Source organism: Syngnathus leptorhynchus, chromosome 1 (genome assembly GCF_054491065.1).
Source record: "Syngnathus leptorhynchus isolate UIUO chromosome 1, UIUO_Slep, whole genome shotgun sequence".
Classification (NCBI taxonomy): domain Eukaryota; kingdom Metazoa; phylum Chordata; class Actinopteri; order Syngnathiformes; family Syngnathidae; genus Syngnathus; species Syngnathus leptorhynchus.
Genome location: NC_141195.1, coordinates 664,278 through 687,193, shown reverse-complemented (window position 1 = coordinate 687,193; position 22,916 = coordinate 664,278). Strand labels below are relative to the sequence as shown.

The window sequence follows — 22,916 nt, the reverse complement described above, 5'->3', positions numbered from 1 at the left end:
CTCAAAGAACGATTGTGTGCATGTGTGCGCACAAATGTGTTTTGCTTGTGCCCATGCATTTAAGAGTGGGTGTGAACATGCACCTGTGAGCAAGGCCAGGGTGGCCTGGTTACATAACTGACTCCTGGCCTAAAAAAATCTTCCAGTCTGGCCCTGATTTGGATCCTAATTTGATGTCAGCACATTGCAGAACAAATTGGTTGTTTTACAAGATCCGAGCGTGAGTCAGCATGAGTCAATGCGAGATCTTTAGAGGGATGCAAAGTTGCGCGGTAAGATTTGAAAAAGTAACTGTAGTCTGACTACTAATTGGGGTAAAACTGAAAATTAATGTTTGTTTGCCTGAGAATTCAGTGTTTCTTCAGAATTCCTGGTTTTAACCTCTGCTTGCTCTACACCAATTTTCTTTCTTGCATTTTTTATTTCATATATGTCATTTTGAATGAGAATTCATTTGAAAAACAAAATCTAAATAAAAATAAATAAATGGTTTTTGCCAGGGTCTAGTGCAAGTTTGTTAAATAAACAGTAGTCAGGTGGCCAATGAAAATAAGCGTGGATGTTACCTTGTTATTCCATTTGTTCAATACTTGCTTGAAGACATCGTACAGGTGGTCCATCTCCTGGATGGCGCTGCTTGGGTCTGCATGCAGCCCGACCAGAACAAAATTCTTGATAGCTGATGACAAAAGCGGTTGTTATAAAACAACATAAAAGCCAGAAAAATTATTCATGGGTTGCTTGCTTACCAGTTGTGTTGCTGAGGAAGTAAACAGCAAACGGCGGTCTGACAAACTGATCCTGATCTTGGTACTGATGTTGACCCATTACACGCACGGTTTCTGTCCTGACAACAAAACATCAGCATCAACTGAAGAGTTAAAACATGAGCATCTACTTTTTGTGAATTGAGTAAAAAAGTCTGGTGATAGCTAATATTTTTTATTAGTTATCTCAGTTAATATTAGGCCAAACAACACAAACTAAATTTCTGTAGTCCAAAATTTTCACTTAACTATAAAATTACTCTGAAATGCTAATTGAAGGAGTGAATAAAAAACAATTTTAGTTTTTAATATTGACTAAAATCCTAAAATTTAAAAGGCAGAGACAAGACTGCAGTCAGCTCTCTTCTGTGTTCTTGTTGCTATACTTTGTGGTGCCTTGTTGCAGCCGGTAAAGAGTCTATGGGGATGAGGAGGGAGAGGGAGAGAGAGAGACAGAGAGGGAGAGAGAAAGAGAGAGTCTTGAAAAAGAGAGGGTCGTCTTATAATCAGGGGCGTCTTATATTCGGGCCAATACGGAAAACAATCCATGCCCGCACTTCCCCCGTAAACGTTCTTATTTACATTTTCATTTATCAACAACACACACATACACATTTTTCCCCTGGTGTTTTTTTTTTGAGTTTTTCCTTGCCCTTTTGGGAGCTCGAGATCAGGGGATGCTTTGAGAATAATTGTCAATTGTTTGTCTATGTGAAGCCCTTTGAGACTGCTTGTGATTTAGGGCTATACAAATAAACTTGGCTTGATCTTTTGAACCCATCGAAGTCGTCATCCTCTGTTTCCCCATTGAAATCTCCAACTGACCTGCCAGGTTCACTTTCTTCGCTGTCACTTTCCGTGGCGTGTGGCTCCTCGGCTATGATGCCGGCTTTTACGAAAACTCGCACAACAGTGCCAGCGGACATGTTAGCCCAAGCATCCACAATCCATTCACAAATTGTGGCGTAACTCGCCCGGCGCTGCCTTCCACTCTTAGTGAAACTGTGCTCTCCATTGGTCATCCATCGCTCCCACGTCGCTCGCAGCTTTACTTTGAACGGCCGGTTCACTCCGATGTCCAGAGGTTGGAATTGCTTTGTCGTGCCTCCCGGAATGACAGCAAGCTCGGCATTCATTTGCTTCACTTGTTTTTTCACATCAGCTGTGAGATGGGCACGCATAGAGTCACAGATCAACAGCGATGGTGATGCATGGAAAAAAAACACCTGGTCTCCTTACATACACCTCACTCAGTCATCATTTCCTCATCCATCCAGTCCTTTTCATTTGCCTTAATGATGACTCCTGATGGAAACTTCTCTTTAGGCAAAGTCGTTCTCTTAAAAATCACCATAGGTGACAGTTTCTGTCCATTAGCATGGCAGCCAAGCACAAAAGTAAAAGAAGACTTTTCGTATCCCGTTGGGCGTATCGCTATTGTCTTGATCCTTTTCTTCTCCAGTGTGATTGACCGGGATGTTGAAAGTGAGCGGCGCCTCGTCCATGTTGGTGATGTGGCTGGGCTCGATGTGTTTGTCGGCTATACGTTTGCTGCAGTAGGAGCGGAAGATGGCCAGCTTTTCATTATAATCCGCTGGAAGTTGCTACGCCAACGTAGTCCTGGTCCAGATGGAAAAATGGCACCGTTTTATGAAACGAGCGCACCAAGATGGACCTCCTTGAAAATTTGTTCTGCTAGCGTTGCTGCTTTTAGTCGAATGGTGACCGTCGAAACGCTTCCTCCACTCGTTCTTTGCTGGAAGATGCACTGTTCGAGACTGTCCTCTAACTCGGGCCACCTTGCCTTACGCCCCGGAAACTCAGCTGCGTCTTCTTGACCTGTCGGAACTCATTCTCCAGCTTCCTCCACTTGCCAACCATCGATTCGTTGATTTCAAATGATTTCGCAGCTGCTCGATTTCCATGCTCTTCCGCGTAGCTGATGGCCTTCAGTTTGAACTGCTTGATACGTGTGTCTCTGCCATTTCTCTGCCGTCCTTTTATATACAATCCACGCCCATACTTCCACCGGCCACACTTCCCCCTTCAACTTTTTCATGGCGCTCTCTACTACGTCCGCGTTGCAACAACACCACACACGCAGGGCGGGGCATACTGCAAATCCACGCCCACAATTCTCCCAATAACGGTCTCATGGTGCTCTTTAATACGTCCGGGACCACCGCATGACAGGGCGCGCCGCACATCCATTTTCCATCCATCCATTTTCTGTACCGTTTTGTCCCGACGGGGGTCGCGGGTGTGCTGGGGCCTATCCCAGCTGTCAACGGGCAATAGGCGGGGGACACCCGGTCCTGGTTGCCAGCCAATTGCAGGGCACACAGAGACGAACAACCATCCGCACTCGCACTCACACCTACCATACCATAAATTCCCACTTACCATAAATTCCACAATTTCAAATTAGAAATTCCACCAAATTCTCCAAAATTCCACCAAATTCTCCAAAATTCAGTTTTTTACCTCTAAATTCCACATTTTTTTAACCCATTCAACCCATTCCAGCTTTCAACTCTTCATATTATTCCACCCTATTCGCCAAATTCCCACTTACCATAAATTCCGCATTTTCAAATTAGAAATTCCAGCAAATTCTACAAAATTCAGTTTATTCCCTCTAAATTCCACATTTTTCAACTGACTCAACCCATTCCAACTTTATTCACCTTATGCTTCCCATATTCACCCCCTTGACCCCCACTTCCACTATGTGGCAGCCATCTTGGATTGACCCTAAAGTGACCCCAATGAGCCCTGATTGGACCGGAAGTGACCCCAGGTAACGCGGAAGTGACCCCCAATGAACCGAAAGTGACCCCCAATGAACCGGAAGTGACCTGAGGCAAACCGGAAGTGACCCCAAATAGACAGGAAGTGACCCCCAATGAACCAGAAGTGACCTAAGGCAAACCGGAAGTGACCCCAAATAGACCGGAAGTGACCCCAGGTAAACCGGAAGTGACCTTTCTAAACCGGAAGTGACTTCGGCTTAACCGGAAGTGGTCTAAATTGAACCGGAAGTGACCCAAATAAACTGGAAGTGACCTCAGCTAAACCGGAAGTGGCCCAAATTCAACCAGAAGTGACTCAAATAAACCGGAAGTGACCTCAGCTAAACCAGAAGTGGCCTAAATTGAACCGGAAGTGACCCAAATAAACCGGAAGTGACCTCAGCTCAACCAGAAGTGGCCTAAATTGAACCGGAAGTGACCCAAATAAACCGAAAGTGACCTCAGCTAAACCCGGAAGTGATATCTTTGAACTGGAAGATTCAAAATCATTCCGCAGTAGTTCCCAAAAAGTTATTCAACCATTTCGCCTTCACACGCAATTTCTCCAGAAATTGCAAATTCTAGTTTATTATTATTATTATTGTGCGAAGGCGAAGGCCTTCACACTTATGTTATTCTACTCCATTCACTTTATTATTATTATTGTGTGAAGGCGAAGGCCTTCACACATATGTTATTCTACTCCATTCACTTCATTAGTGTGAAGGCGAAGACCTTCACACTTATAATATTCTACTCCATTCTCTATTATTATTCTCCTCATTGTCTGTCCTTCTTCTTCCACACAATTGAACCCATTCACTCCATTCCACTTTTCACGAATTCCAAATATTCACTAGATGAGTGTTTCCATTTTTCGCAAAATTCCCAAATTTCCGACAAATTTTTCCCCATTCATTCTTCATGGCACATTCAACATTTCACATTTATGTCGTTCCAGTTTGAAATTCACATCATTCAGCACATTCACATCACATTCGGAAAGATTTGACATTCCCCAACTTCCCATTTCCCATAAATTCCACATTTTCAAATTTGAAATTCCACCAAATTCTCCAAAATTTAGTTTTTCACCTCTAATTTCTACATTTTTCAACCGATTGAACCCATTCCATCTTTCAACTTTTCATCTTTTTCCTACCTATTCCCCAACTTCCCACTTACCATAAATTCCACATTTTCAAATTTGAAATTCCACCAAATTCTCCAAAATTCCATCAAATTCTCCCAAATTCCACCAAATTCTCCCAAATTCCGTTTTTCACCTCTAATTTCCACATTTTTTTAACCGATTCAACCCATTCCAACTTTCAACTCTTCATCTTTTTCCCCCCTATTCCTCAAATTCCCACTTCCCATAAATTACACATTTTCAAATTCGAAATTTCACCAAATTCTCCAAAATTCAGTTTTTCATCTCTAATTTCTACATTTCTCAAGTACCGTAATTTTCGGACTATAAGTCGCTCCAGAGTATAAATCGGACCAGCCATAAAATGCACAATAAAGTGAAATAAAAAATATATATAAGTTGCACCGGAGTATAAGTCGCACTTTTGGGGCAAATTTGTCAAAATCCAACACCAAAAACAGACATGAAGCAGCAACAACAGGCTAAACGATATGGTATGCTAACGTTACATATACACAAATGAGGAGCTGAGAACGGGCCTGACATAACATTCAGAGTTATTCAAGTAAGTATTACATAAATAACCCGTTTATCAAACCATCTGTGTCACTCCAATTCATTAAATCCATCGATCATGCTTTATGTAAAGAACGCTGCGTATGCGCCGCATATGCTCACGTCGGACCCGTTGTAAGTTGCATTTCTAATTATTCCACAGACCCATATAACGATATATAAAGTACATTTCAAATAACTATCATTTTAAAACAATATTATCAAACCATCTGTGTCACTCCAAATCATTAAATTCATCAATCAAATTCCTCGTTTTACAACGCCGCGCATGCGCTGCAGAGATCTAGTATATAACTATATTGTAGCGTTAACAAAGTACCAGGAAAGACGTGGGTTTATATAACAACAATATTATCAAACCATCTGTGTCACTCCAAATCATTAAATCCATCGATCAAATTCCTCCTCCATGTCAACAACGCCGCGCACCGCACAGATCTAGTATATAACCATTTTGGAGCGTTTACAAAGTACAAGGAAACACGTGGGTTTATATAACAACAATATTATCAAATCACCTGTGTCACTCCAAATCATTAAATCCATCGATCCAATTCCTCGTTCTTAATGTCAACAACGCTGCGCGTGCACTGCAGAGATCTAGTATTTGACGATATTGTAGCGTTAACAAAGTACCAGGAAGACATGGGTTTGGTAAACGGCTCTTTATTTAACAAAACAAGAGTTCAACGAGCCAACAACTACTGAACTTCCAGCCACGGAGGTGGAAGAGAGCTTCATAAATAGGACCGGGCGTGCGTAAAAGCCATGTCCGAGGCCCATCCACCATCCCTGGACAGCCACCCGGCCGAGCGCCGGCCCCCGACTTCCATCCATGGAGGTGAAAGAGAGCTCCCATCGAGAAGAACCGGGTGTGCGTAAAAGCCATAATAGTTTTTCAAACCTTCTGTGTCACTCCAAATCATTAAATCCTTCAAACTCTTCGTCCTCCGTGTCACTTACAAACAAAGCCGCTAATGATGCCGGTAGTACGTGGGGCCCTTCGTCATCTTCGTCATCCTGTGATCGAATCCTTTGCCCTTTATGTAAACAACCGCTGTGCGGCACGGGTGACGTCACTTGCAGTTCAAATGACTATTCCCTTGCTACATCGCGGTTCATTTATCGCGGTTTCACCACATCGCAGATTTTTGAGTTTTGAAAATTTGTGAAGAAAATCACATATAAGTCGCTCCTGAGTACCCTCACTATGACAAAAACCGAGACTTATAGTCCGAAAATTACGGTATATGAAATCAAATTTCTTGGTGTGATGACAAATGACAAAATCTGCTAGAAACCTCACATTAAATATATCTGTACAAAAATCTCTAAAAGCATTTCAGTCATAGCTAAAGCACGACACTATTTAAACAGCAAATCACTCCGCGCTCTGTTCTGTTCCCTGCTTTCACCGTATTTTATTTATTGCATAGAGTCTGGGGCAACACGTTCAAATGTTTATTAGAGCCATTATTCATCTTTCGAAAAAGAGCCATAAGAATCATCAACAAAGTCAGTTACATTGAACATACAATCCATAATTCATAAGGTCAAAAGTAATCAAATTGCAAGACACTATAGATTTAATGACAGCACAATTTATGTATAAAGCCAGAAATAATTTCTTGCCAAAACAACTACATAAAAGGTTTTATGATAGAGAATGAGGTTACGAATTGAGAGAGCCATTAAACTTCAGAGTATAAAATTGTCAGACCACAATCAAAAAACATTGCACAACAATCTACGGAGTGAAGCTATGGAACAGCCTGAGCACGGAAATGAAACAATGTCCAACCATCAACCAATTTAAAATATATACAAACTATCGATTTGGGCCCAATACAGGGAAGAGGAGTAGCATGGATATGGTAAAACAGTCCTATCTGTGTTATTATATAAATATAGATGATTGATGATTGTATTGATTATATGGTATTGATGACTAGCTCATTGATTATTATTGATTATTGCATTTTAGCACATGGTATTATTGTTCTGATTATTGTGCATTATTATATAAATGTAGTCATGTGTGTGGTATATAATTATGGTATAGAAGTACATAGGTATAGAAAAATCTGTATTATGAATAGATAAAAGAGATAGGGGGGCGGCTCGGTGGGACACTGGGTAGCACCTCCGCTTCACAGTTAGGAGGGTGCGGGTTTGATTCCACCTCCGGCCCTTCCTGTGTGGAGTTTGCATGTTCTCCCCGTCCGTGTGGGTTTTCTCCGGGCACTCCGGTTTCCTTCCACATCCCAAAAACATGCTTGATAGGCCGATTGAGCACTCCAAATTGTCCCTAGGTGTGAGTGCGGATGGTTGTTCGTCTCTGTGTGCCCTGCGATTGGCTGGCAACCGGTTCTGGGTGTCCCCCGCCTACTGCCCGATGACCGCTGGGATAGGCTCCAGCACGCCCGCGACCCCCGTGGGGACTAAGCGGTTGAGAAAATTGATGGATGGATGAAAAGAGATAGGGGGTAGGATTTGAAAAGTTCTTTAACTTTTTCCTACTCCTTTTCGAGCTGTCCTAATTTTTTGTTAAGTTAATTACGACTTGCTTGGGACATTTTGTTATTGTCCTGTTTTCTTTTTCGTTTTATATTTTACTGATATCTTTTTCAGTTTTTAAGCTCAACATAAAATCAATCAATCAATCAATCAATCAATCAATCAATCAATCAATATTAATTTAAACATTTTCTCAAAGACCGTTAACAGAATCGTTACCTCATTCACTCCCACCCTCAAGTTATCACTAATCTAATCCATTTATGTATCAAACTTGAAAATGATTGTGATGAGTTGCAATGACCCTAAAATGGCAGCAATGCCCATGATCAGAGCATAGCCTGTGACTTGGAGAGTGGAAGAAATCGCTCATGATGGAGAGTAGGTAGAGCGTGGAAGAGTCAGAGCGGATTCAGAGAGGATAGGAAAAAAAAAAAAAAAACACAAACACAAACAGTTTACTTGATCGCCATTGGTTCAAGATTACAATGACGAAGTAAAAAAAAAAAAAAAAAAAAAAAAAAAAAAAAACAACAACCAAAAAAAAAAACATTCGTCAACTAAAAAGCACCCGACACAGGAGACACAAATTTAACTGGAGCCATGTGGAACACCATCGGGTAATTGTGCTTCTCCTGAGCGTCCCGTTTAGTGGATGCAATTTTGTGGGCTAACTGCAGCGAGGCAGCCGACCAACAACCTATGGAAGCAAAGCAACAAGCATCCCCGTCCAGGTTCCCCACAGCCCACGGGGCTTTTCACCTGAAACTCAGCTACATCCATTTATCAGGTGCACCTTCGGGGACAAGTCGCCTTACCATCGAGCGACAACAGAGATCAAAAGGAGCCGCGTGGCAAGGTGGACTTTTCACCATCTGCTTGATGGACCAAGCTTTGTGGGAAAACTGCAGCGAGACAGCCCATCAACAATCCAGGAAAGCAATGAGACAAGCATCTCTGTCTGTGCACCTCACGAGGCTTTTCGCCTAAGGCTCAGCCACCTGCATTTAGGATGCAGCTTCGAGGGCAAGCCACTTCACCTTCGAGCAACAAAGGTAAAAATAAAAGTTCTCGCCACCTGTTTCAATGGAGGTCACATCCGATAGAGACTCATAATCTTTCAGTGAAGCTGATCCAGACTCCAGCAATGAGGATATCCCCTTGGAGTTGAATGATAGCAGCAGCAGATACTCCTCACCAGAACATCCACAAGAGCAACGAGGTAAGCCCAAATTTGCTCCCATGCTAACTTTCGTAATTGTAAGATTACCCCAACAACAACAAATATTGTATCTGTTTTTTTGTAATGTATCTATTCCCTTACATTAGATTGTAGATCCAGTACTAGTGCTCCTCCTGTTAGCAGTGCAAGGAAATGGAGTAGACATCTCAGTGATTCTGGCTGGAAACCAACCCAATTTCTCTTTACAGCTACTCCGGGACCACAGAGTATTGCCAAAGAGATGGATTCTGACCAGCCAGCCAAATACCTGGTGTTGTTCCTTACAAATGAGTTGCTGCAACACATTGTTGATCAAAGTAATAGCTTTGCTGCAAACCTTCTTGCAGCACAAACTAGCAATCAAACTTCCAAAGACTTGGAAACCTTTGGGGGTACCTGAGTGCAATACATTTTTGGAACTGACCTTTATTACTGTGTTTGTGAGCAAAAAAAACAATTATTGCCATGTATTGGGCTGTTGAATCCACCATGTGATTCCATTTTTCAGTCGAACTATGTCAAGAAACAAATTTCAAATTATATGGCGCTTCCTTCACTACAACACTAATCAATGTGTGTGTGTGTGTGTGTACACAGGGCATGTGATGCGTCAGTGCAGTAGTGTTGGAGTAGTAGTGCCTGTAGTTTGTGCATGCTGTATGCTGCTTCTGCTTGCCACTCTTCTGCTTTCAGCTACCGCCACCGGCTAGCCCTCTGTTTCCGGGGTTGAAAAGAGGAGCCGAGTGCGTAAGCCTCCTCCGCCGGTACATAGCCTCTCCATTGCCAAGACTTGCACACGCCTCCTCGTGGCCACACACGGTAACTGGCACCTTGCGGTCCCAGGCTAAGTTGTGCAGGATCTCGGAGCAGCAGTGGGCCCCAGAGATGTGGCATGTAGGCCCACCGGTGTGTGGACACGCCCTACTGCCCATCAGCCACTGTCCCTGCTGTGGGTAAACAGCCCCAGCTTTGGGTAAATAGTGAAGACCTCAACGGCGGACCAGGCGGAGGATGATGGCTGACCTAAGGGGAGGCGTCACAACGGCTGGGAAGGCGGATGAAGGCTACAGCAGAAAAGGGTCACCAGTCGTCTTGGTCTCCTTGCCACTGGATTCTGACCCCAATCTGTCAAGGACAGTGTGGTGACTGTCTGTGCACCAGTCTCCCCACGTTAAACAAAGTCACGCACAGGCGTCTTTTTCAGGGAATCCATTTTACATCCCAGATTAAAGTCCTGTGGCGACCAGTGAGTGGCAACGGGGGCAGGATTGTGAAGTCTGGAAGCCCCTAGTCACAAGCTGGCACATCAGGCGGTGGATGTTAGATGATCGTTGGGCTCTTGGACCGAGGCAGAAAGAGCTCTTGGGTAGCTGCATCCACGACTGAGCAGCCCTTTTTAGGATCCACTCTGCTCACCCCTGACGGGGAAGGGGCTAGAAAAGGTGCCCTAAACATAGCCTGCCTCAAACCTCCCGACTGGATTACCGCGTTCAGAGGGATCACCAATATGCGGTCAAAAACACAGAAACATGAATTTTGGAGCATGGAATGTGCGCACACTAATGGACAGTGTAACCAGAGACAGGCCGGAGAGGAGAACTGCCATCATTGCCATGGAACTGAGAAGATGCCGGATTGACATAGCTGCTCTTTCAGAAACCCGATGTGCAGAGGAAGGTCATCTGAAGGAAGAAAAGGGTGGATACACTTTCTTCTGGAAAGGAAAGGCCACAGATGAGCCTAGGATCCATGGGGTTGGCTTTGCCATCAAGAACCAACTGATCAGTCATCTCTCTGAACTCCCGGTGGGAATCAGTGAGCGCCTGATGACCCTCCGTCTGGTGCTGGCTAACAACCAGACGGCAACAGTTCTTAGTGCTTATGCACCTACCCTTGTTTCCGATGAGGAAGAAAAACAGGCCTTCTATGCCTGTCTGGATGAGGTATTGTCAAAAATCCCCAAGGAGGACAAAATTATTATATTGGGAGATTTCAATGCCAGAGTGGGCCGTGACCACCACCTCTGGAAGGGCACCATTGGAAAGGAAGGCATTGGAAACATCAACTCCAACGGGGTTTTGCTTCTTAGCAAATGTGCTCAATACGACCTTACCAATACCATCTTTCGCCAGAAGAACAAACTCAAGGGCTCATGGAGGCACCCTCGCTCTAAACAATGGCATCTTATTGACTATGTCATTGTCAGAGCCAGGGATCAGCGCGACGTGAGCATCACAAAAGCCATGATAGATTCAGAGGCCTGCTGGACAGATCACCGCCTGATACGATCCACAATGTCCATCAGACTCAAGAGGAAGAGGACACTGCAAAAGAAGCTGAGCCGGCAGAGACTAAACCTTGAGACCCTGAACAAAACTGCCACCCTGCAGCTGTTTCAGGCCTCTCTTGGAGAAAGCCTCAATCAGGAATACCCTGAGGACATTGAAGAACACTGGAGCCTGCTCAAGTCTTCCATCCTTGATACCTGCAGTGCCACTCTCGGACACAAGTCCAGAAAGCATCAGGACTGGTTTGATGAGAATGACACAGAGATAGAACAGCTCATCTCCAAGAAAAGGGAAGCCTTTCGTGTCTGGCAAAATGTCATCACCTGCAAAGCAAAGAGACAGGCTCACTCCAGAGCTAAGGCTGACGTCCAGAGCCGGGTCAGACAGATTAAAAACACCTGGTGGACTGAAAGGGCACTGGAAATCCAGAGTTTGGCAGACTCTGGTGACACCAGAGGCTTTTTCAGTGCTACTAAGGCTGTCTACGGGCCAAGCCATCGCGGCCAAAACCCCCTACGCTCTAAAGACGGGCAGGAGCTGTTGAAGGGCAATGAGCCCATAAACAACCGGTGGAGAGAGCACTTTCAGGAACTCCTCAACCGTGACAGCACAATTCAGTCAGATCTTCTCAGTCATATCCCTCAGAGTCCCATCAGGGAAGACATGGGTGAACCTCCCACATTAGCAGAGGTCCAAGACGCCATCAGGAGCCTGAAGAAAAACAAGGCCTCTGGGCCAGATGGGATCCCAGCCGAGGTCCTAAAGGAAGGTGGACCAGCGCTCCAGCGCCACCTCCATTCCCTCTTTTTGAAGGTCTGGGAAAAAGAAGTACTCCCCTCGGAGCACAGGGACGCTCTGATAGTGCCCATTTTCAAGAAAGGGGACAAAGCGGATTGTGGGAACTATAGGGGCATCTCGCTCCTTTCAACAGTTGGCAAAGTACTTGCTCGTGTTCTTGCCAATCGCCTACTGCCATTGTCTGAGGAAGTTCTCCCAGAATCGCAGTGCGGTTTTCGCCCATCTAGAGGCACTGCAGACATGATCTTTACAGCACGCCAACTCCAGGAGAAATGCCGTGAACATAAACAGCCTTTGTTCATGGCTTTTATAGACCTGACAAAGGCCTTTGACACGGTGGATCGCCAGACCCTCTGGAGCATCCTTCTGAGGTATGGTTGCCCAGATAAATACGTCAGAATACTGCGATTATTACATGATGGAATGACAGCCACAGTGCTCAACAACAGCTCTTTGACTGAGCCTTTCACTGTAGAGACAGGGGTCAAACAGGGATGCATCATTGCACCCACCCTGTTCTCTATCTTCATTGCCACCATACTCCATCTCATTGACAAAGAACTACCACACGGAATCCCAATTTGGTACAGAACTGATGGCAGGCTCTTCAACCTTAACAGGTTCAAAGCCAAAACCAAGATCAGAACCACCACGGTCATGGAGCTCCAGTATGCAGATGATAATGCCATTGTAGCACACTCTGCAGAAGACCTCCAGGGCATCCTGAACTCCTTTGCTAAGGCATACAGAGCCCTGGGTCTGACCGTGCACACCAAGAAGACCCAGGTGCTACATCAACCCCCACCCAACCAGCCATCTACTTTGCCCATCATAAATGTGGACAACACTGCACTTGAATATGTCCACCACTTCCCCTACCTCGGCAGCCTTCTGTCCTCCAAGGCGGACATTGACTCTGAGGTCAACCATCGCCTGAGCTATGCCAGTGGAGCGTATGCCAGACTCCGGAAAAGAGTCTTTGAAGACAGAGACCTCCGGGTTGACACCAAGCTCCTGGTTTACAAAGCTGTGGTTTTCCCCACCTTACTTTATGGGGCAGAATCATGGACAACCTACAGCAGGCACCTAAGAGCTCTTGAGCAACACCACCAGAGAACCTTGAGGAAAATTCTCAGGATCAAATGGGAGGACAGACGCACAAACATCAGCATTCTGGAGGAAGCCAGGATACCAAGCATCACCACCTTAATAATGCAGCACCAACTCCGATGGACAGGACATCTCATCCGCATGGCTGACACCCGCCTCCCCAAACAGATGTTATACTCCCAGCTGGAGAGAGGTCCGCGAGCCCCGGGTGGGCAAAAGAAACGTTTCAAGGACAACCTCAAGACCAATCGCAAGAAATTCCAAATAACATCTCAGGACTGGGAGCGCATCGCCTTGAACAGGAACCTCTGGAGGGCAGCGGTGCAAGAAGGTGCAGCACATCACGAAAAGGAACTCCGCCGTGTCGCAGAAACCAAACGACAACTCCGTAAGGAAAGACAAAAACTGGCTCCAGCACACCCACAACCCATCACCACTTTCTCCTGCCCATACTGCACAAAAATATGTGGATCCCGGATCGGGCTCTACGACCACCTGCGGACCCACAAGTAGACAACCCTGAGAAGAAGACTGTCATACTCGTCTCGAGTGACCGCCGATGATGATGATGATGATGACAACACTAATGATGCATCAGATAAACTGCACAAGGTTCGGCCGGTACTGAATTACATTGTCAAAAATTTCAGGGAACTGTACCAGCCTAAGCAGATTATTTGCATAGATGAAAGGATGATGCTGTGGTGGAGGCATCTTGCTTTCAAAGTGTAAAACCCACAAAAAAACATCAAATATAGCATCAAGTCATACATATCATGTGACTCTGTCATGTACCCCACGAGGCTATTGTTTCAATATGCTGCTTTATGTTGGGAAATCCAGCACACTGCCGGACATTGTTTTACAAAAAAGCAAAAATATTGGTGTCAACTTTTACTTGAAATACATCTGTTCACAAAATCCTCCATTTCTCTGTTTTTTTTCCCCCAGAAATAGGATTTTTGGTCAAATGTGCCTATGTTCAGCTGCAGATAATGTTCGATAATGACAAATGTGAGAAATATTTTTTGTTGTTGTTGGTGATAGACTCTTCTTCCTTTTGGTGGGTTCCATGTTTGTTTATGTGACCGTAAAACACACTATTCTGTGAACCTTCGAAGATGGGTCAACATTGTGAAAAATGGCTGGTACTGAGGGGCTTGGCCGTGTTACAAATTGCTGGCATTTTATGAGTAGAGTGGAATTTAAAGATACTGTAGTTTTTAAAAATTCAGTACCTGGGCCAGTTTACTACGAGGGCAAATGCCCCCATCCCTATGTACTACTAAGTGTGAACATGTCATCGAACATGAGGTGCATTATGGGAAATGGTGATGGTGTCTCACCTATAGATGAAGACATAGCTCCGCTGGTCATCAGCAGACTTTCCCAGACTGGGGCTGGACACGACGTCATAGTGGTAACCTTCATACCTCAAAATAACACAAACACAAGAACTCAGCATAAACCACATGACTGTCTCACACAATCTATCATTAATACAAACATATCATTTTTTGATGTGTGTGCTTTTCTCATACAACTTAAAAATGTCTTTTGACCAATATGTACTTCATGACTATTTTAGGTACCTTTAATAAAAAGTGCTTTAAGAATTCAATTTACCGTATTTAACCGCACCATAAGGTGCACTTAAAAGCCTTTAATTTTCTCCAAAAACGAAAATGTGCCTTTTAATAAGGTGTGCCTTTTGTGTGGACTGAATTCCAAAATCTGTAAAGTTGTTTTGTGCGGCTTCTGTAATATACAAGCGTAATATCCGATGAACCCATCAGAGGCCATTATGTTTTACGTCAATCGGGGCAAAAAAACAATCAGAGGACTGTACGTAACACGTAAAGTACGTACCTCCGCCGGCATTGATAAATAAATACTACCGTTTGTGCAAATCTGTAAAGTTGTAAGACGTAGAGTATGTACCTCCGTCGCCATTGATTGTGCGCCCTATGTGTGTGTTAAATACAGTAATGGTACACATAACTGAGACTGCGGCGCTATTAGTACAGTGCGCCCTTTGGTTGTGAATTTCTCTGTCTCTCTCTCTCTCTCCGTGTCTCTCTCTCTCTGTGTCTCTCTCTCTCTCTCTCTCTCTGTCTCTCTCTCTGTCTCTCTGTGTCTCTCTCTCTCTCTGTGTGTGTCTCTCTGTGTCTCTTGCCCTTTAGTGTTGGCTTTCTGTATGTGTTCCCACAGCATTTGTGTGAATTCATTATTTGGAGGAATATCACTCCTAAATCGATGCTAATTTCAAGTCTAGAAACAAACAAAAGCAAGAGAAAGAAAACTCCATCCATGAGCACACTTAAACTTTGCAAGATTCGAAAATAGGGCCATTAGTGTTGCACCATGACTATCCGCAAATACACCAAGTTTAATCAAAATACACATTGGCTCTTAATTCACTCAAAGCTAAGATAGGGATAAGTGACTGGTTTGTTTAACTGGTTCACTGAACACCATTAAGAAAGTATGCGCTACAGAACGCTAAATTGTAATACATTGTAAATTACTCTGTAAACCCCTAAATAACTGCTCATAGACACCTGGGATTCCTTGTACCCCCGTTTGGGAACCACTCTGTTATCCATATCATAAGCAGCACCAACCACCACCACACAAACCCCCCACCTTGTCATGTCATGATACTCCACATTTGGTACAACAGACATGTAAGCGCTGCGGCTACTAGTTCAAGCACTTTCACCAACCAATCACTGAGTCAAATCAGCATGGCTACTGTTAGTGAGCTTGTTAGTCGGAGACAGGGTAAGATGATGCCAACTATCAATCGTGATAATTATAATAATAATAATCAGGGATGCACGATAATTTTGGACAAGATCATTATCAGGCCAATTCAAGGATTTATGAAATCAGTTAATCTGACATTACGCAACATACAATAAAAAAGATCAGAAAGGAAAAATACTTAACATTTGCATGTTAATTTAAGTTTGAAAAGTAGATCAAAATTTTGAATTGTGTGGTGCATTATTTTAGTTTAGTTTATCTAGATGAATTATTTTAGTTCATTTGAGTGTTTATCTTGCATCCAGGTCCTGAATTAGCACATACTACTGTCTGCTTTAACTAAATTTAAACGATAGTTGCCCGACCAGTACATCACATCTCAATTAGCACAAATTAAAATTCACACAGCATTTGTGTGGCGACTATCACTATATCCTAGAAGCTAGTAAGTTAGCCAGCATTAGATCATGATTGGTTTAACTTTCGTGTTGGAACATTATGGACATAATATAGACTTAACTTTATTCATCCCACTGTCAAGAATCGGGCAGCACAGCCAAATGCAGAGCGACACAGATTTATTTAATAAGGGGCAAAGGGGAAGTGGAACGCTGGACGCATGATCTGGCTGGCGTGGCTGTGCAGAAGAGCGCAGCACGTAGTCGTGGTCGGGACGAGCAAGTAGTCGGTCGGGGGAGGCGGCAATCGGAACGTGGTGAAGGACAAGCAAGTAGTCGGGGCAGGCGGCGATCGGAGCATGGTCGGTCAGTTTACGGAAGCGGTTGGCAACAGAGAAAAAAGGCGCAGGATGATAGGCATAAAGCACAGGGAGCAAATGGGTACCATACAGGAACGAACTGACAAAGGAGTGACTGGATGACAGGGTTTAAATAGAGAGACTGACAGGTGTGGGTGACTCAGCTAATTGGGCGTGGCCGAGTGGCAGGTGACGCAAGAACATGACACCCTTGGGATTGCTCCCTAAGGAAATTCTCCTCTAGCACCATTCATGCCACAGAGTGGATAAATTAAAGACACACAGATGACATGAGTGCAAACCTAATAGGCTCCAAGAAAACACTGCCACTCACAACGGCGCCAGCAGCTACTGGTTTTGTTACAATCACCACAAACACTGTTTTTTTTTTTTTTTTTAAGTTCTCACTTGTGTATTCCACAAGGTGCGTTCACTGACCACTCACACAGTCAGAAAACTCATTAATCGCACCAAAATGTAATGACGAGTACGTGAGCACATTGCAGGGAGTACGTAGAAGCACAAAATAATTTAATAGCCTGACTTTTTCTGTATCTTCTTGGGGGTATTTAGTGTAGAAAATTAAGAGAGGTTCCCCCCTCCCCAAACAAAGTTAGGAGGTCAACAATAAAGTGAGATAATTTTTTTCTGTTTTAAAGCCTTGAAAAAGCAAAAATAAAACTGGTCTTTTGGTTCTCTGTGTTTTCTGTGTCATAGGGCAAAAAGTGTGACTTTTGCGATAGTTCGCCACGCATTATTTGCTTTAACATTGATTCCTATGGGGAATGTTGCCTCTATTTACGACCGTACTTTCACGATTATAAGGTGTGGATAAAAGTCTCAGATTTTCTTCAAAATGTGCGGCGCACCCTATCATGCAGTGCGCCCTATGTGTGTTGTTGTTGTTGTAAGGCGGACAGATTAAAGAGCACCATGAGAACGTTAAAGGGAGAATTGTGGGCGTGGATTTGCAGTACGCCCCGCCCTGTGTGTGTGTGTGTGTGTGTGTGTTGTTGTAAGCCGGACGTAGTAGAGAACGCCATGAGAACATTAAAGGGGGAAGTGTGGGCGTGGATTGTATATAAAAAAACAGCTACATGCGTCATTGTTGTTATAATCTCCGAGATAAAGGCTCTGCTTAATGAGAAAAAGAGAGTCTTTAGTTCGAGTGACGTAGAGGAACTGCGTAGAGTCCAGAAGGAACTCCGGCTGAGGATCAGGAAGGTGAAGGGGAACTATGGGAGGAGGCTGGAAATGGAGCTTAACAACGGCAGAAACATCTGGAGAGGTCTGCAATCTATCTCAGGGCATGGTAAAGGAGTTGATAGGAAACCAAGTTGTGGGGACTAAGACTGGGCGGTTGAACTCAATCTGTTCTTCAACAGATTTGATTTGATTGTGTATATGTCACGTTAGCATACCGTATCGTTTAGCCTGTTGTTGCTGGTTCATGTCGGTTTTTGGTGTTGGATTTTGACAAAGAAATTTGCCCCAAAAGTGCGACTTATTCTCAGGTGTGACTTATATCTGTTTTTTTTTTTTTTACTTTATTGTGCATTTTATGGCTGGTGCGACTTATACTCCGGAGCGACTTATTGTCCGAAAATTACGGTAATATTTCTTAATATTAAATATTATGAAGTGGCCATGTTAATACTGTTGATGTTATGAACCTGTAGATGTGACACAAACTAATACTTTCTGAAAGATATTGTCAATGACAAAAGTAAAATTCACTTGTTCTAAGTTTTAATAATAACAGACAACTTTGCATTACTTATAACTCCTGTTTAAAATGTTCATGAGGCAAAAATAATTTTAAACTCATGTAAATTTAAGGTATTTCATACAGTTTGTTCAATGTTATCGGACTCTTCAGATAGTATGAATGAAAGGCAGAATTTGTGCTTTTAGAGTTGTTCACATCTGCCTGAGTGGCTTATATTTGGTTATTTTGTCATTTGAAGAATAAAGACAATTATGACAATGAAATTTCTTTTATAGCAGTCTTTGCATGAAATTTTTGTAGTTAAAAAATATCTGAAAAAACTATTGGCCCCCGGGCCCCTTCCCTTTATCAAATTTGTCCCTCCTTGCAAAACTTTTTGATACCCCTGATCTAGAATGATCAATTCGACACCTTGTGGACACAACTTGGTCACGTCTACGTGTAAAGTACAGTTAGTGTTTGTCTAATAGTGTTACATATTTCATACATCTTATTATCCACACAGCCATCCCATTCAGCTAATTTTTTCTCATTTATATAAGAACACAGTCGAGGTTTCATATCAGAGGCACGGATTTGACACAGAAATTGCATCACTCAAGAACTGTTTAGCCGCTCTATCTGCGTTTTCGTTGCCACTGAGTCCCATATGGCCAGGAACCCAGCGATGGTGTTCAAGTTCATCTTTGCCAAATAATCTACCTTATCATGTATCTCCACAATAAGGGGGTGATCAGTCTACAAACTCTAGGGCATGAAGGCATGACTTAAAGTCTGTACAGATCAGGGGGTATTTTTTGTTGGTTTCCTCTATTTACTTGAGACTCAAAAGCAAGGCTTTAGCTTCTGCCGTAAAAGTAAAACACAGTATTGGAATTTGCAGGCCACGCTGATTAGAATTCACTCTTAATTTTTTATTGAAACGGGATAAATGGGAGTATGTAAAGGAAAACGTTGTTGTACGTATATCAGAAAAGACACCCTGGTAATCCTTTGGAATCGTGATGAATTTTTTTCTTTGGGTCAGGGTTAGGGTCACAATCACAGGTTGTCTTAAAGTCCAAGGGGGAGTGGGATACGCATGCAGATCGCAGAATATCCAGATCAATGTTCAAGTCCTCCAGGAAGGGTTTCATGAGACATCCAAAAGGTCTGCTGGACCTTTGAAAATTGAAAAAAAAAGGAGTCTTTTTTGCTTTGATTTTGATTGCATACTGTAGTGCAGGTTTCAGGCGCCTCCACATAAAGGCTCAGGTCTGGTGAGGTTTTGAAGGCTCCCAAGGGCAGTCTTAAGTTTTGATGATAGACAGTGCCCAACATTTGAATATATGACTTTGTTGCTGATCCGTAGACAATGCATCCATCGTCCAAACGGGACCCCAGTAGTGCTCTGTAAAGGAGCAGCAGCACAGTGCACTCAGCTCCACATTTTGTCCTTGATTGAATTTTTTAAATATCCAAAATTCTACAGCATCTCTTCCTGAAACTTTTCAAGTGTGGAATGAATGGTAGTTTGTTGTTAAAGGTAAACTCAAGAAATTTAACTTCTTTCAACACTTGTACACTTGCTCCATCCTTGTACAGCAAAGGATCAAGGTGCAACGACTTAAGCTAACAAAAATGAGAACTGATAGTTTTAGATGTAGAGAACTTGAAGCCATTTTGAATCGACCAAGCATCGATCTTATTCATACATAGTCGGAGTTGTCTCTCAATCATACTCATACATTTCTCTCGATAACAGATACAGAGGTCATCGACATAAAGGCTACAAAACAGATGTGGGTTGATTGCTTGCACGATACTATTGATTTTAACACTGAATAAAGTGGCAGAGAGAATGCTGCCTTGAGGGACTCGTAGGTCTTGTAAATGCTGGGTCGAAAAAGGTAGTACAGTAATCCCTCGTTTATCGCGGATAATTGGTTCCAAGACCACTCGCGATATGTGAAAATCTGCAAAGTAGTGTCACCCTCTCATTTTTAAAATACATAATTATTTTGTGTATCAATAAGTGTATGTTGAATCATATAAGTGCACATGTTATCAATAGAACATTAAATAATAGTTTCAAACATGTAAATACTATATTAATACGTAGTATGAATGACAAAATAATGTATAAATAATCTAAATATAAATATGATACATGTGTGTGTGTGTGTGTCGATGTAGCTTAAGTATACAGACTGTAAATATGTTTTTAGAACTTTTTTATAATTTTAACAACTTTTTTATAACAAGGTACAAGTGTACATACTGTAAATATGTTTTTAGAACTCTTATGATATAAAAAAATATAACGAGGTGCAATACTGTGAATGTTTTTAGAAGTCTTATTATTATAACAACCTTTTTTATAAAAAGGTACAAGTGTACTTACTGCAATTGTGTGGACAATCCCTTCCTTCTAGTGGCGTGTGGGCAACTTTTGTGCCATAATTCCTCAATTTAGAAGGTTTATTTTGAATTTGTTATTTATTTTTATTTTTTTTTAATTTTGAAAAAAAATCTGCAATGTACTGAAGCTGCGATCAACGAACCGCGATGTAGCGAGGGATCAGTTGGACCTGGAAGTGTCTGTTGGACAAAACGTTTGAGATAAAGATGGACACATGGCCTCTAAATCCCATGCGGTACAGATCCTTTAGAATGCCATACCAAGTTGTGTCATAGGCTTTTTCGATGTCAAACAAGACTGCTACCACAGGTTCTTTCCTGATGAATCCATAACGTATAAAAGTCTCCAGTCGGACAAGATGGTCTACCGTACTCTTGCCCTTACTGAAGCCATACTGATATTCAGTCAGATGGCCTGCTGTTCCTAGTATCCAAACTAGTCTATTATTCAACATCCTTTCCATAGTTTTAGATAAGCAAACTCATCAAGGTTATGATGGGGTTCGTGGGCTCAATGTGCCCTTTGCCTGGTTTGGGGATGGGAATAATGGTTGCTTCCCGCCAAGATGGAGAACGTTTCCTGATTCCCAGATTGCATTAAATATTGTCAGAAGATCGGCCAATGCATTAGATGGCAGGTTTTTCAAGAACTGATAATAAATCCCATCAGGGCCCACTGCAGTGTCATTGGAGTTTCTTATGGAACAGAGAAGTTCATCCATTGAGAAAGGCTGATTGTAAGGTTCTGTATTATCAGACAGGAAATTCAAGTCCTTTTCCTCCTCTTTCTGTGACTTAACCAACGTGTGACTTGATTCTCAGCCAAAGCCTTTCAGGCAAAAATGAAAGCAAAGTCTCTCAAAACATACCAGAGAGAACCTTGACTAGGCGATTGATTGGAATGAGCCATTCCAACCTCCTGTTTAAGTGAAGAGCCAAAGTACCATGTTAGACCTGTGGGGGTCACAGCCAGCCACATACCTTAAGCACCAGGCAATCGTCCTCCACTGACACGGGTAGCAATTTACGGCAAACAAGTCACTCCATTCATTGCCTCTTACGAACAGCAAGAGGGTGATAGGGCCCTATTCTACCCCCGGGTCTGCACTGGGGTTCTATTAATTCACACACTTTGAGTAACATTGTAGCTTTGTTTTAATCTGTACTCACCTGTCTGCACTCACCTGCATTTGGTATTCATTTACAGGTATCTTATATTATGCATCGAACTATAACAAAAGTTTACATTTGATAAGCAATTTAAAAAGTAGTTCTTAAAAAAATATATATATATTATAAATGTGCACAATAGAGATCTGTTTTGGATTTTTGTTGTGATAGAGGTAGGTGTCACATTTGACAAATGAGTTTATTTTCTCTTGGTGTGCACAAACTAAAATTGACCGAACATTTAAAAAACTGAAAAAGTTATTCTTATCTGTCTTGAGAAACACAAATTGATCAGCTTGAATGAAAGGTTGGCTTGAAAAAAAATATCGTGCATCCCTAACAACAAAAATAAGAGTAGGCTAATCATCATCATCATCATCATCATAATAATAATGATAATAATAATAATAGAGACAAATATACAAGTATCTCTTTTCAAAATACTCAAACACACACGCACAATTTCAATTTGGTTAAGTATAAATTGCATTCATTATGTTATGTCGAGCCAAATATATCGCACCACAGCACACAAATGACAGCTTCAAAGTATATTGCGTTGGCATTGATTGGGATGTGATCAATGCAATTGCAGGCAATCAGATTAGTAGCTTTGATTATCAGGCTCAATGTGAAAGCTTCGACGATGCATGCTCGGAGAATCCACCATACCTTTGATCTTCCCTGTTGAGGGTCAGAAAGCACAGATTACATACATTACTGCAAAGTTAAAGGTCACTACAAGCACCTTGTGAGTCAGACAAGCCAACATGAATGCCTTTAAACCTTACCATGCTATAATGTAATAAACTCATGATGACCGAATGGACCATACGAACAACAACACATTAAGCATTTACGGTTGCGA

At 42.7% G+C, this 22,916-nt stretch overlaps 1 protein-coding gene across 5 annotated transcripts in view; it reads right to left on the bottom strand.

Annotated features, from left to right (window-relative positions):
• The window catches only part of LOC147061364 (deoxyribonuclease-1-like 1), a 43,716-nt gene that overhangs the window by 4,284 nt on the left and 16,516 nt on the right, over positions 1 to 22,916 (bottom strand). For 2 of the 5 annotated variants that reach the window (XM_085924426.1, XM_085924399.1), the window contains 4 exons: positions 22,721 to 22,732; positions 14,570 to 14,656; positions 750 to 847; positions 567 to 679 (listed from right to left, as the gene is read on the bottom strand). In XM_085924426.1, the coding sequence (XP_085780552.1) occupies positions 567 to 679; positions 750 to 847; positions 14,570 to 14,656; positions 22,721 to 22,732 (310 nt within the window). The remainder of the gene's footprint in view (positions 1 to 566; positions 680 to 749; positions 848 to 14,569; positions 14,657 to 22,720; positions 22,733 to 22,916) is intronic. The other 3 variants (XM_085924391.1, XM_085924408.1, XM_085924417.1) reach the window with 2 other exon arrangements.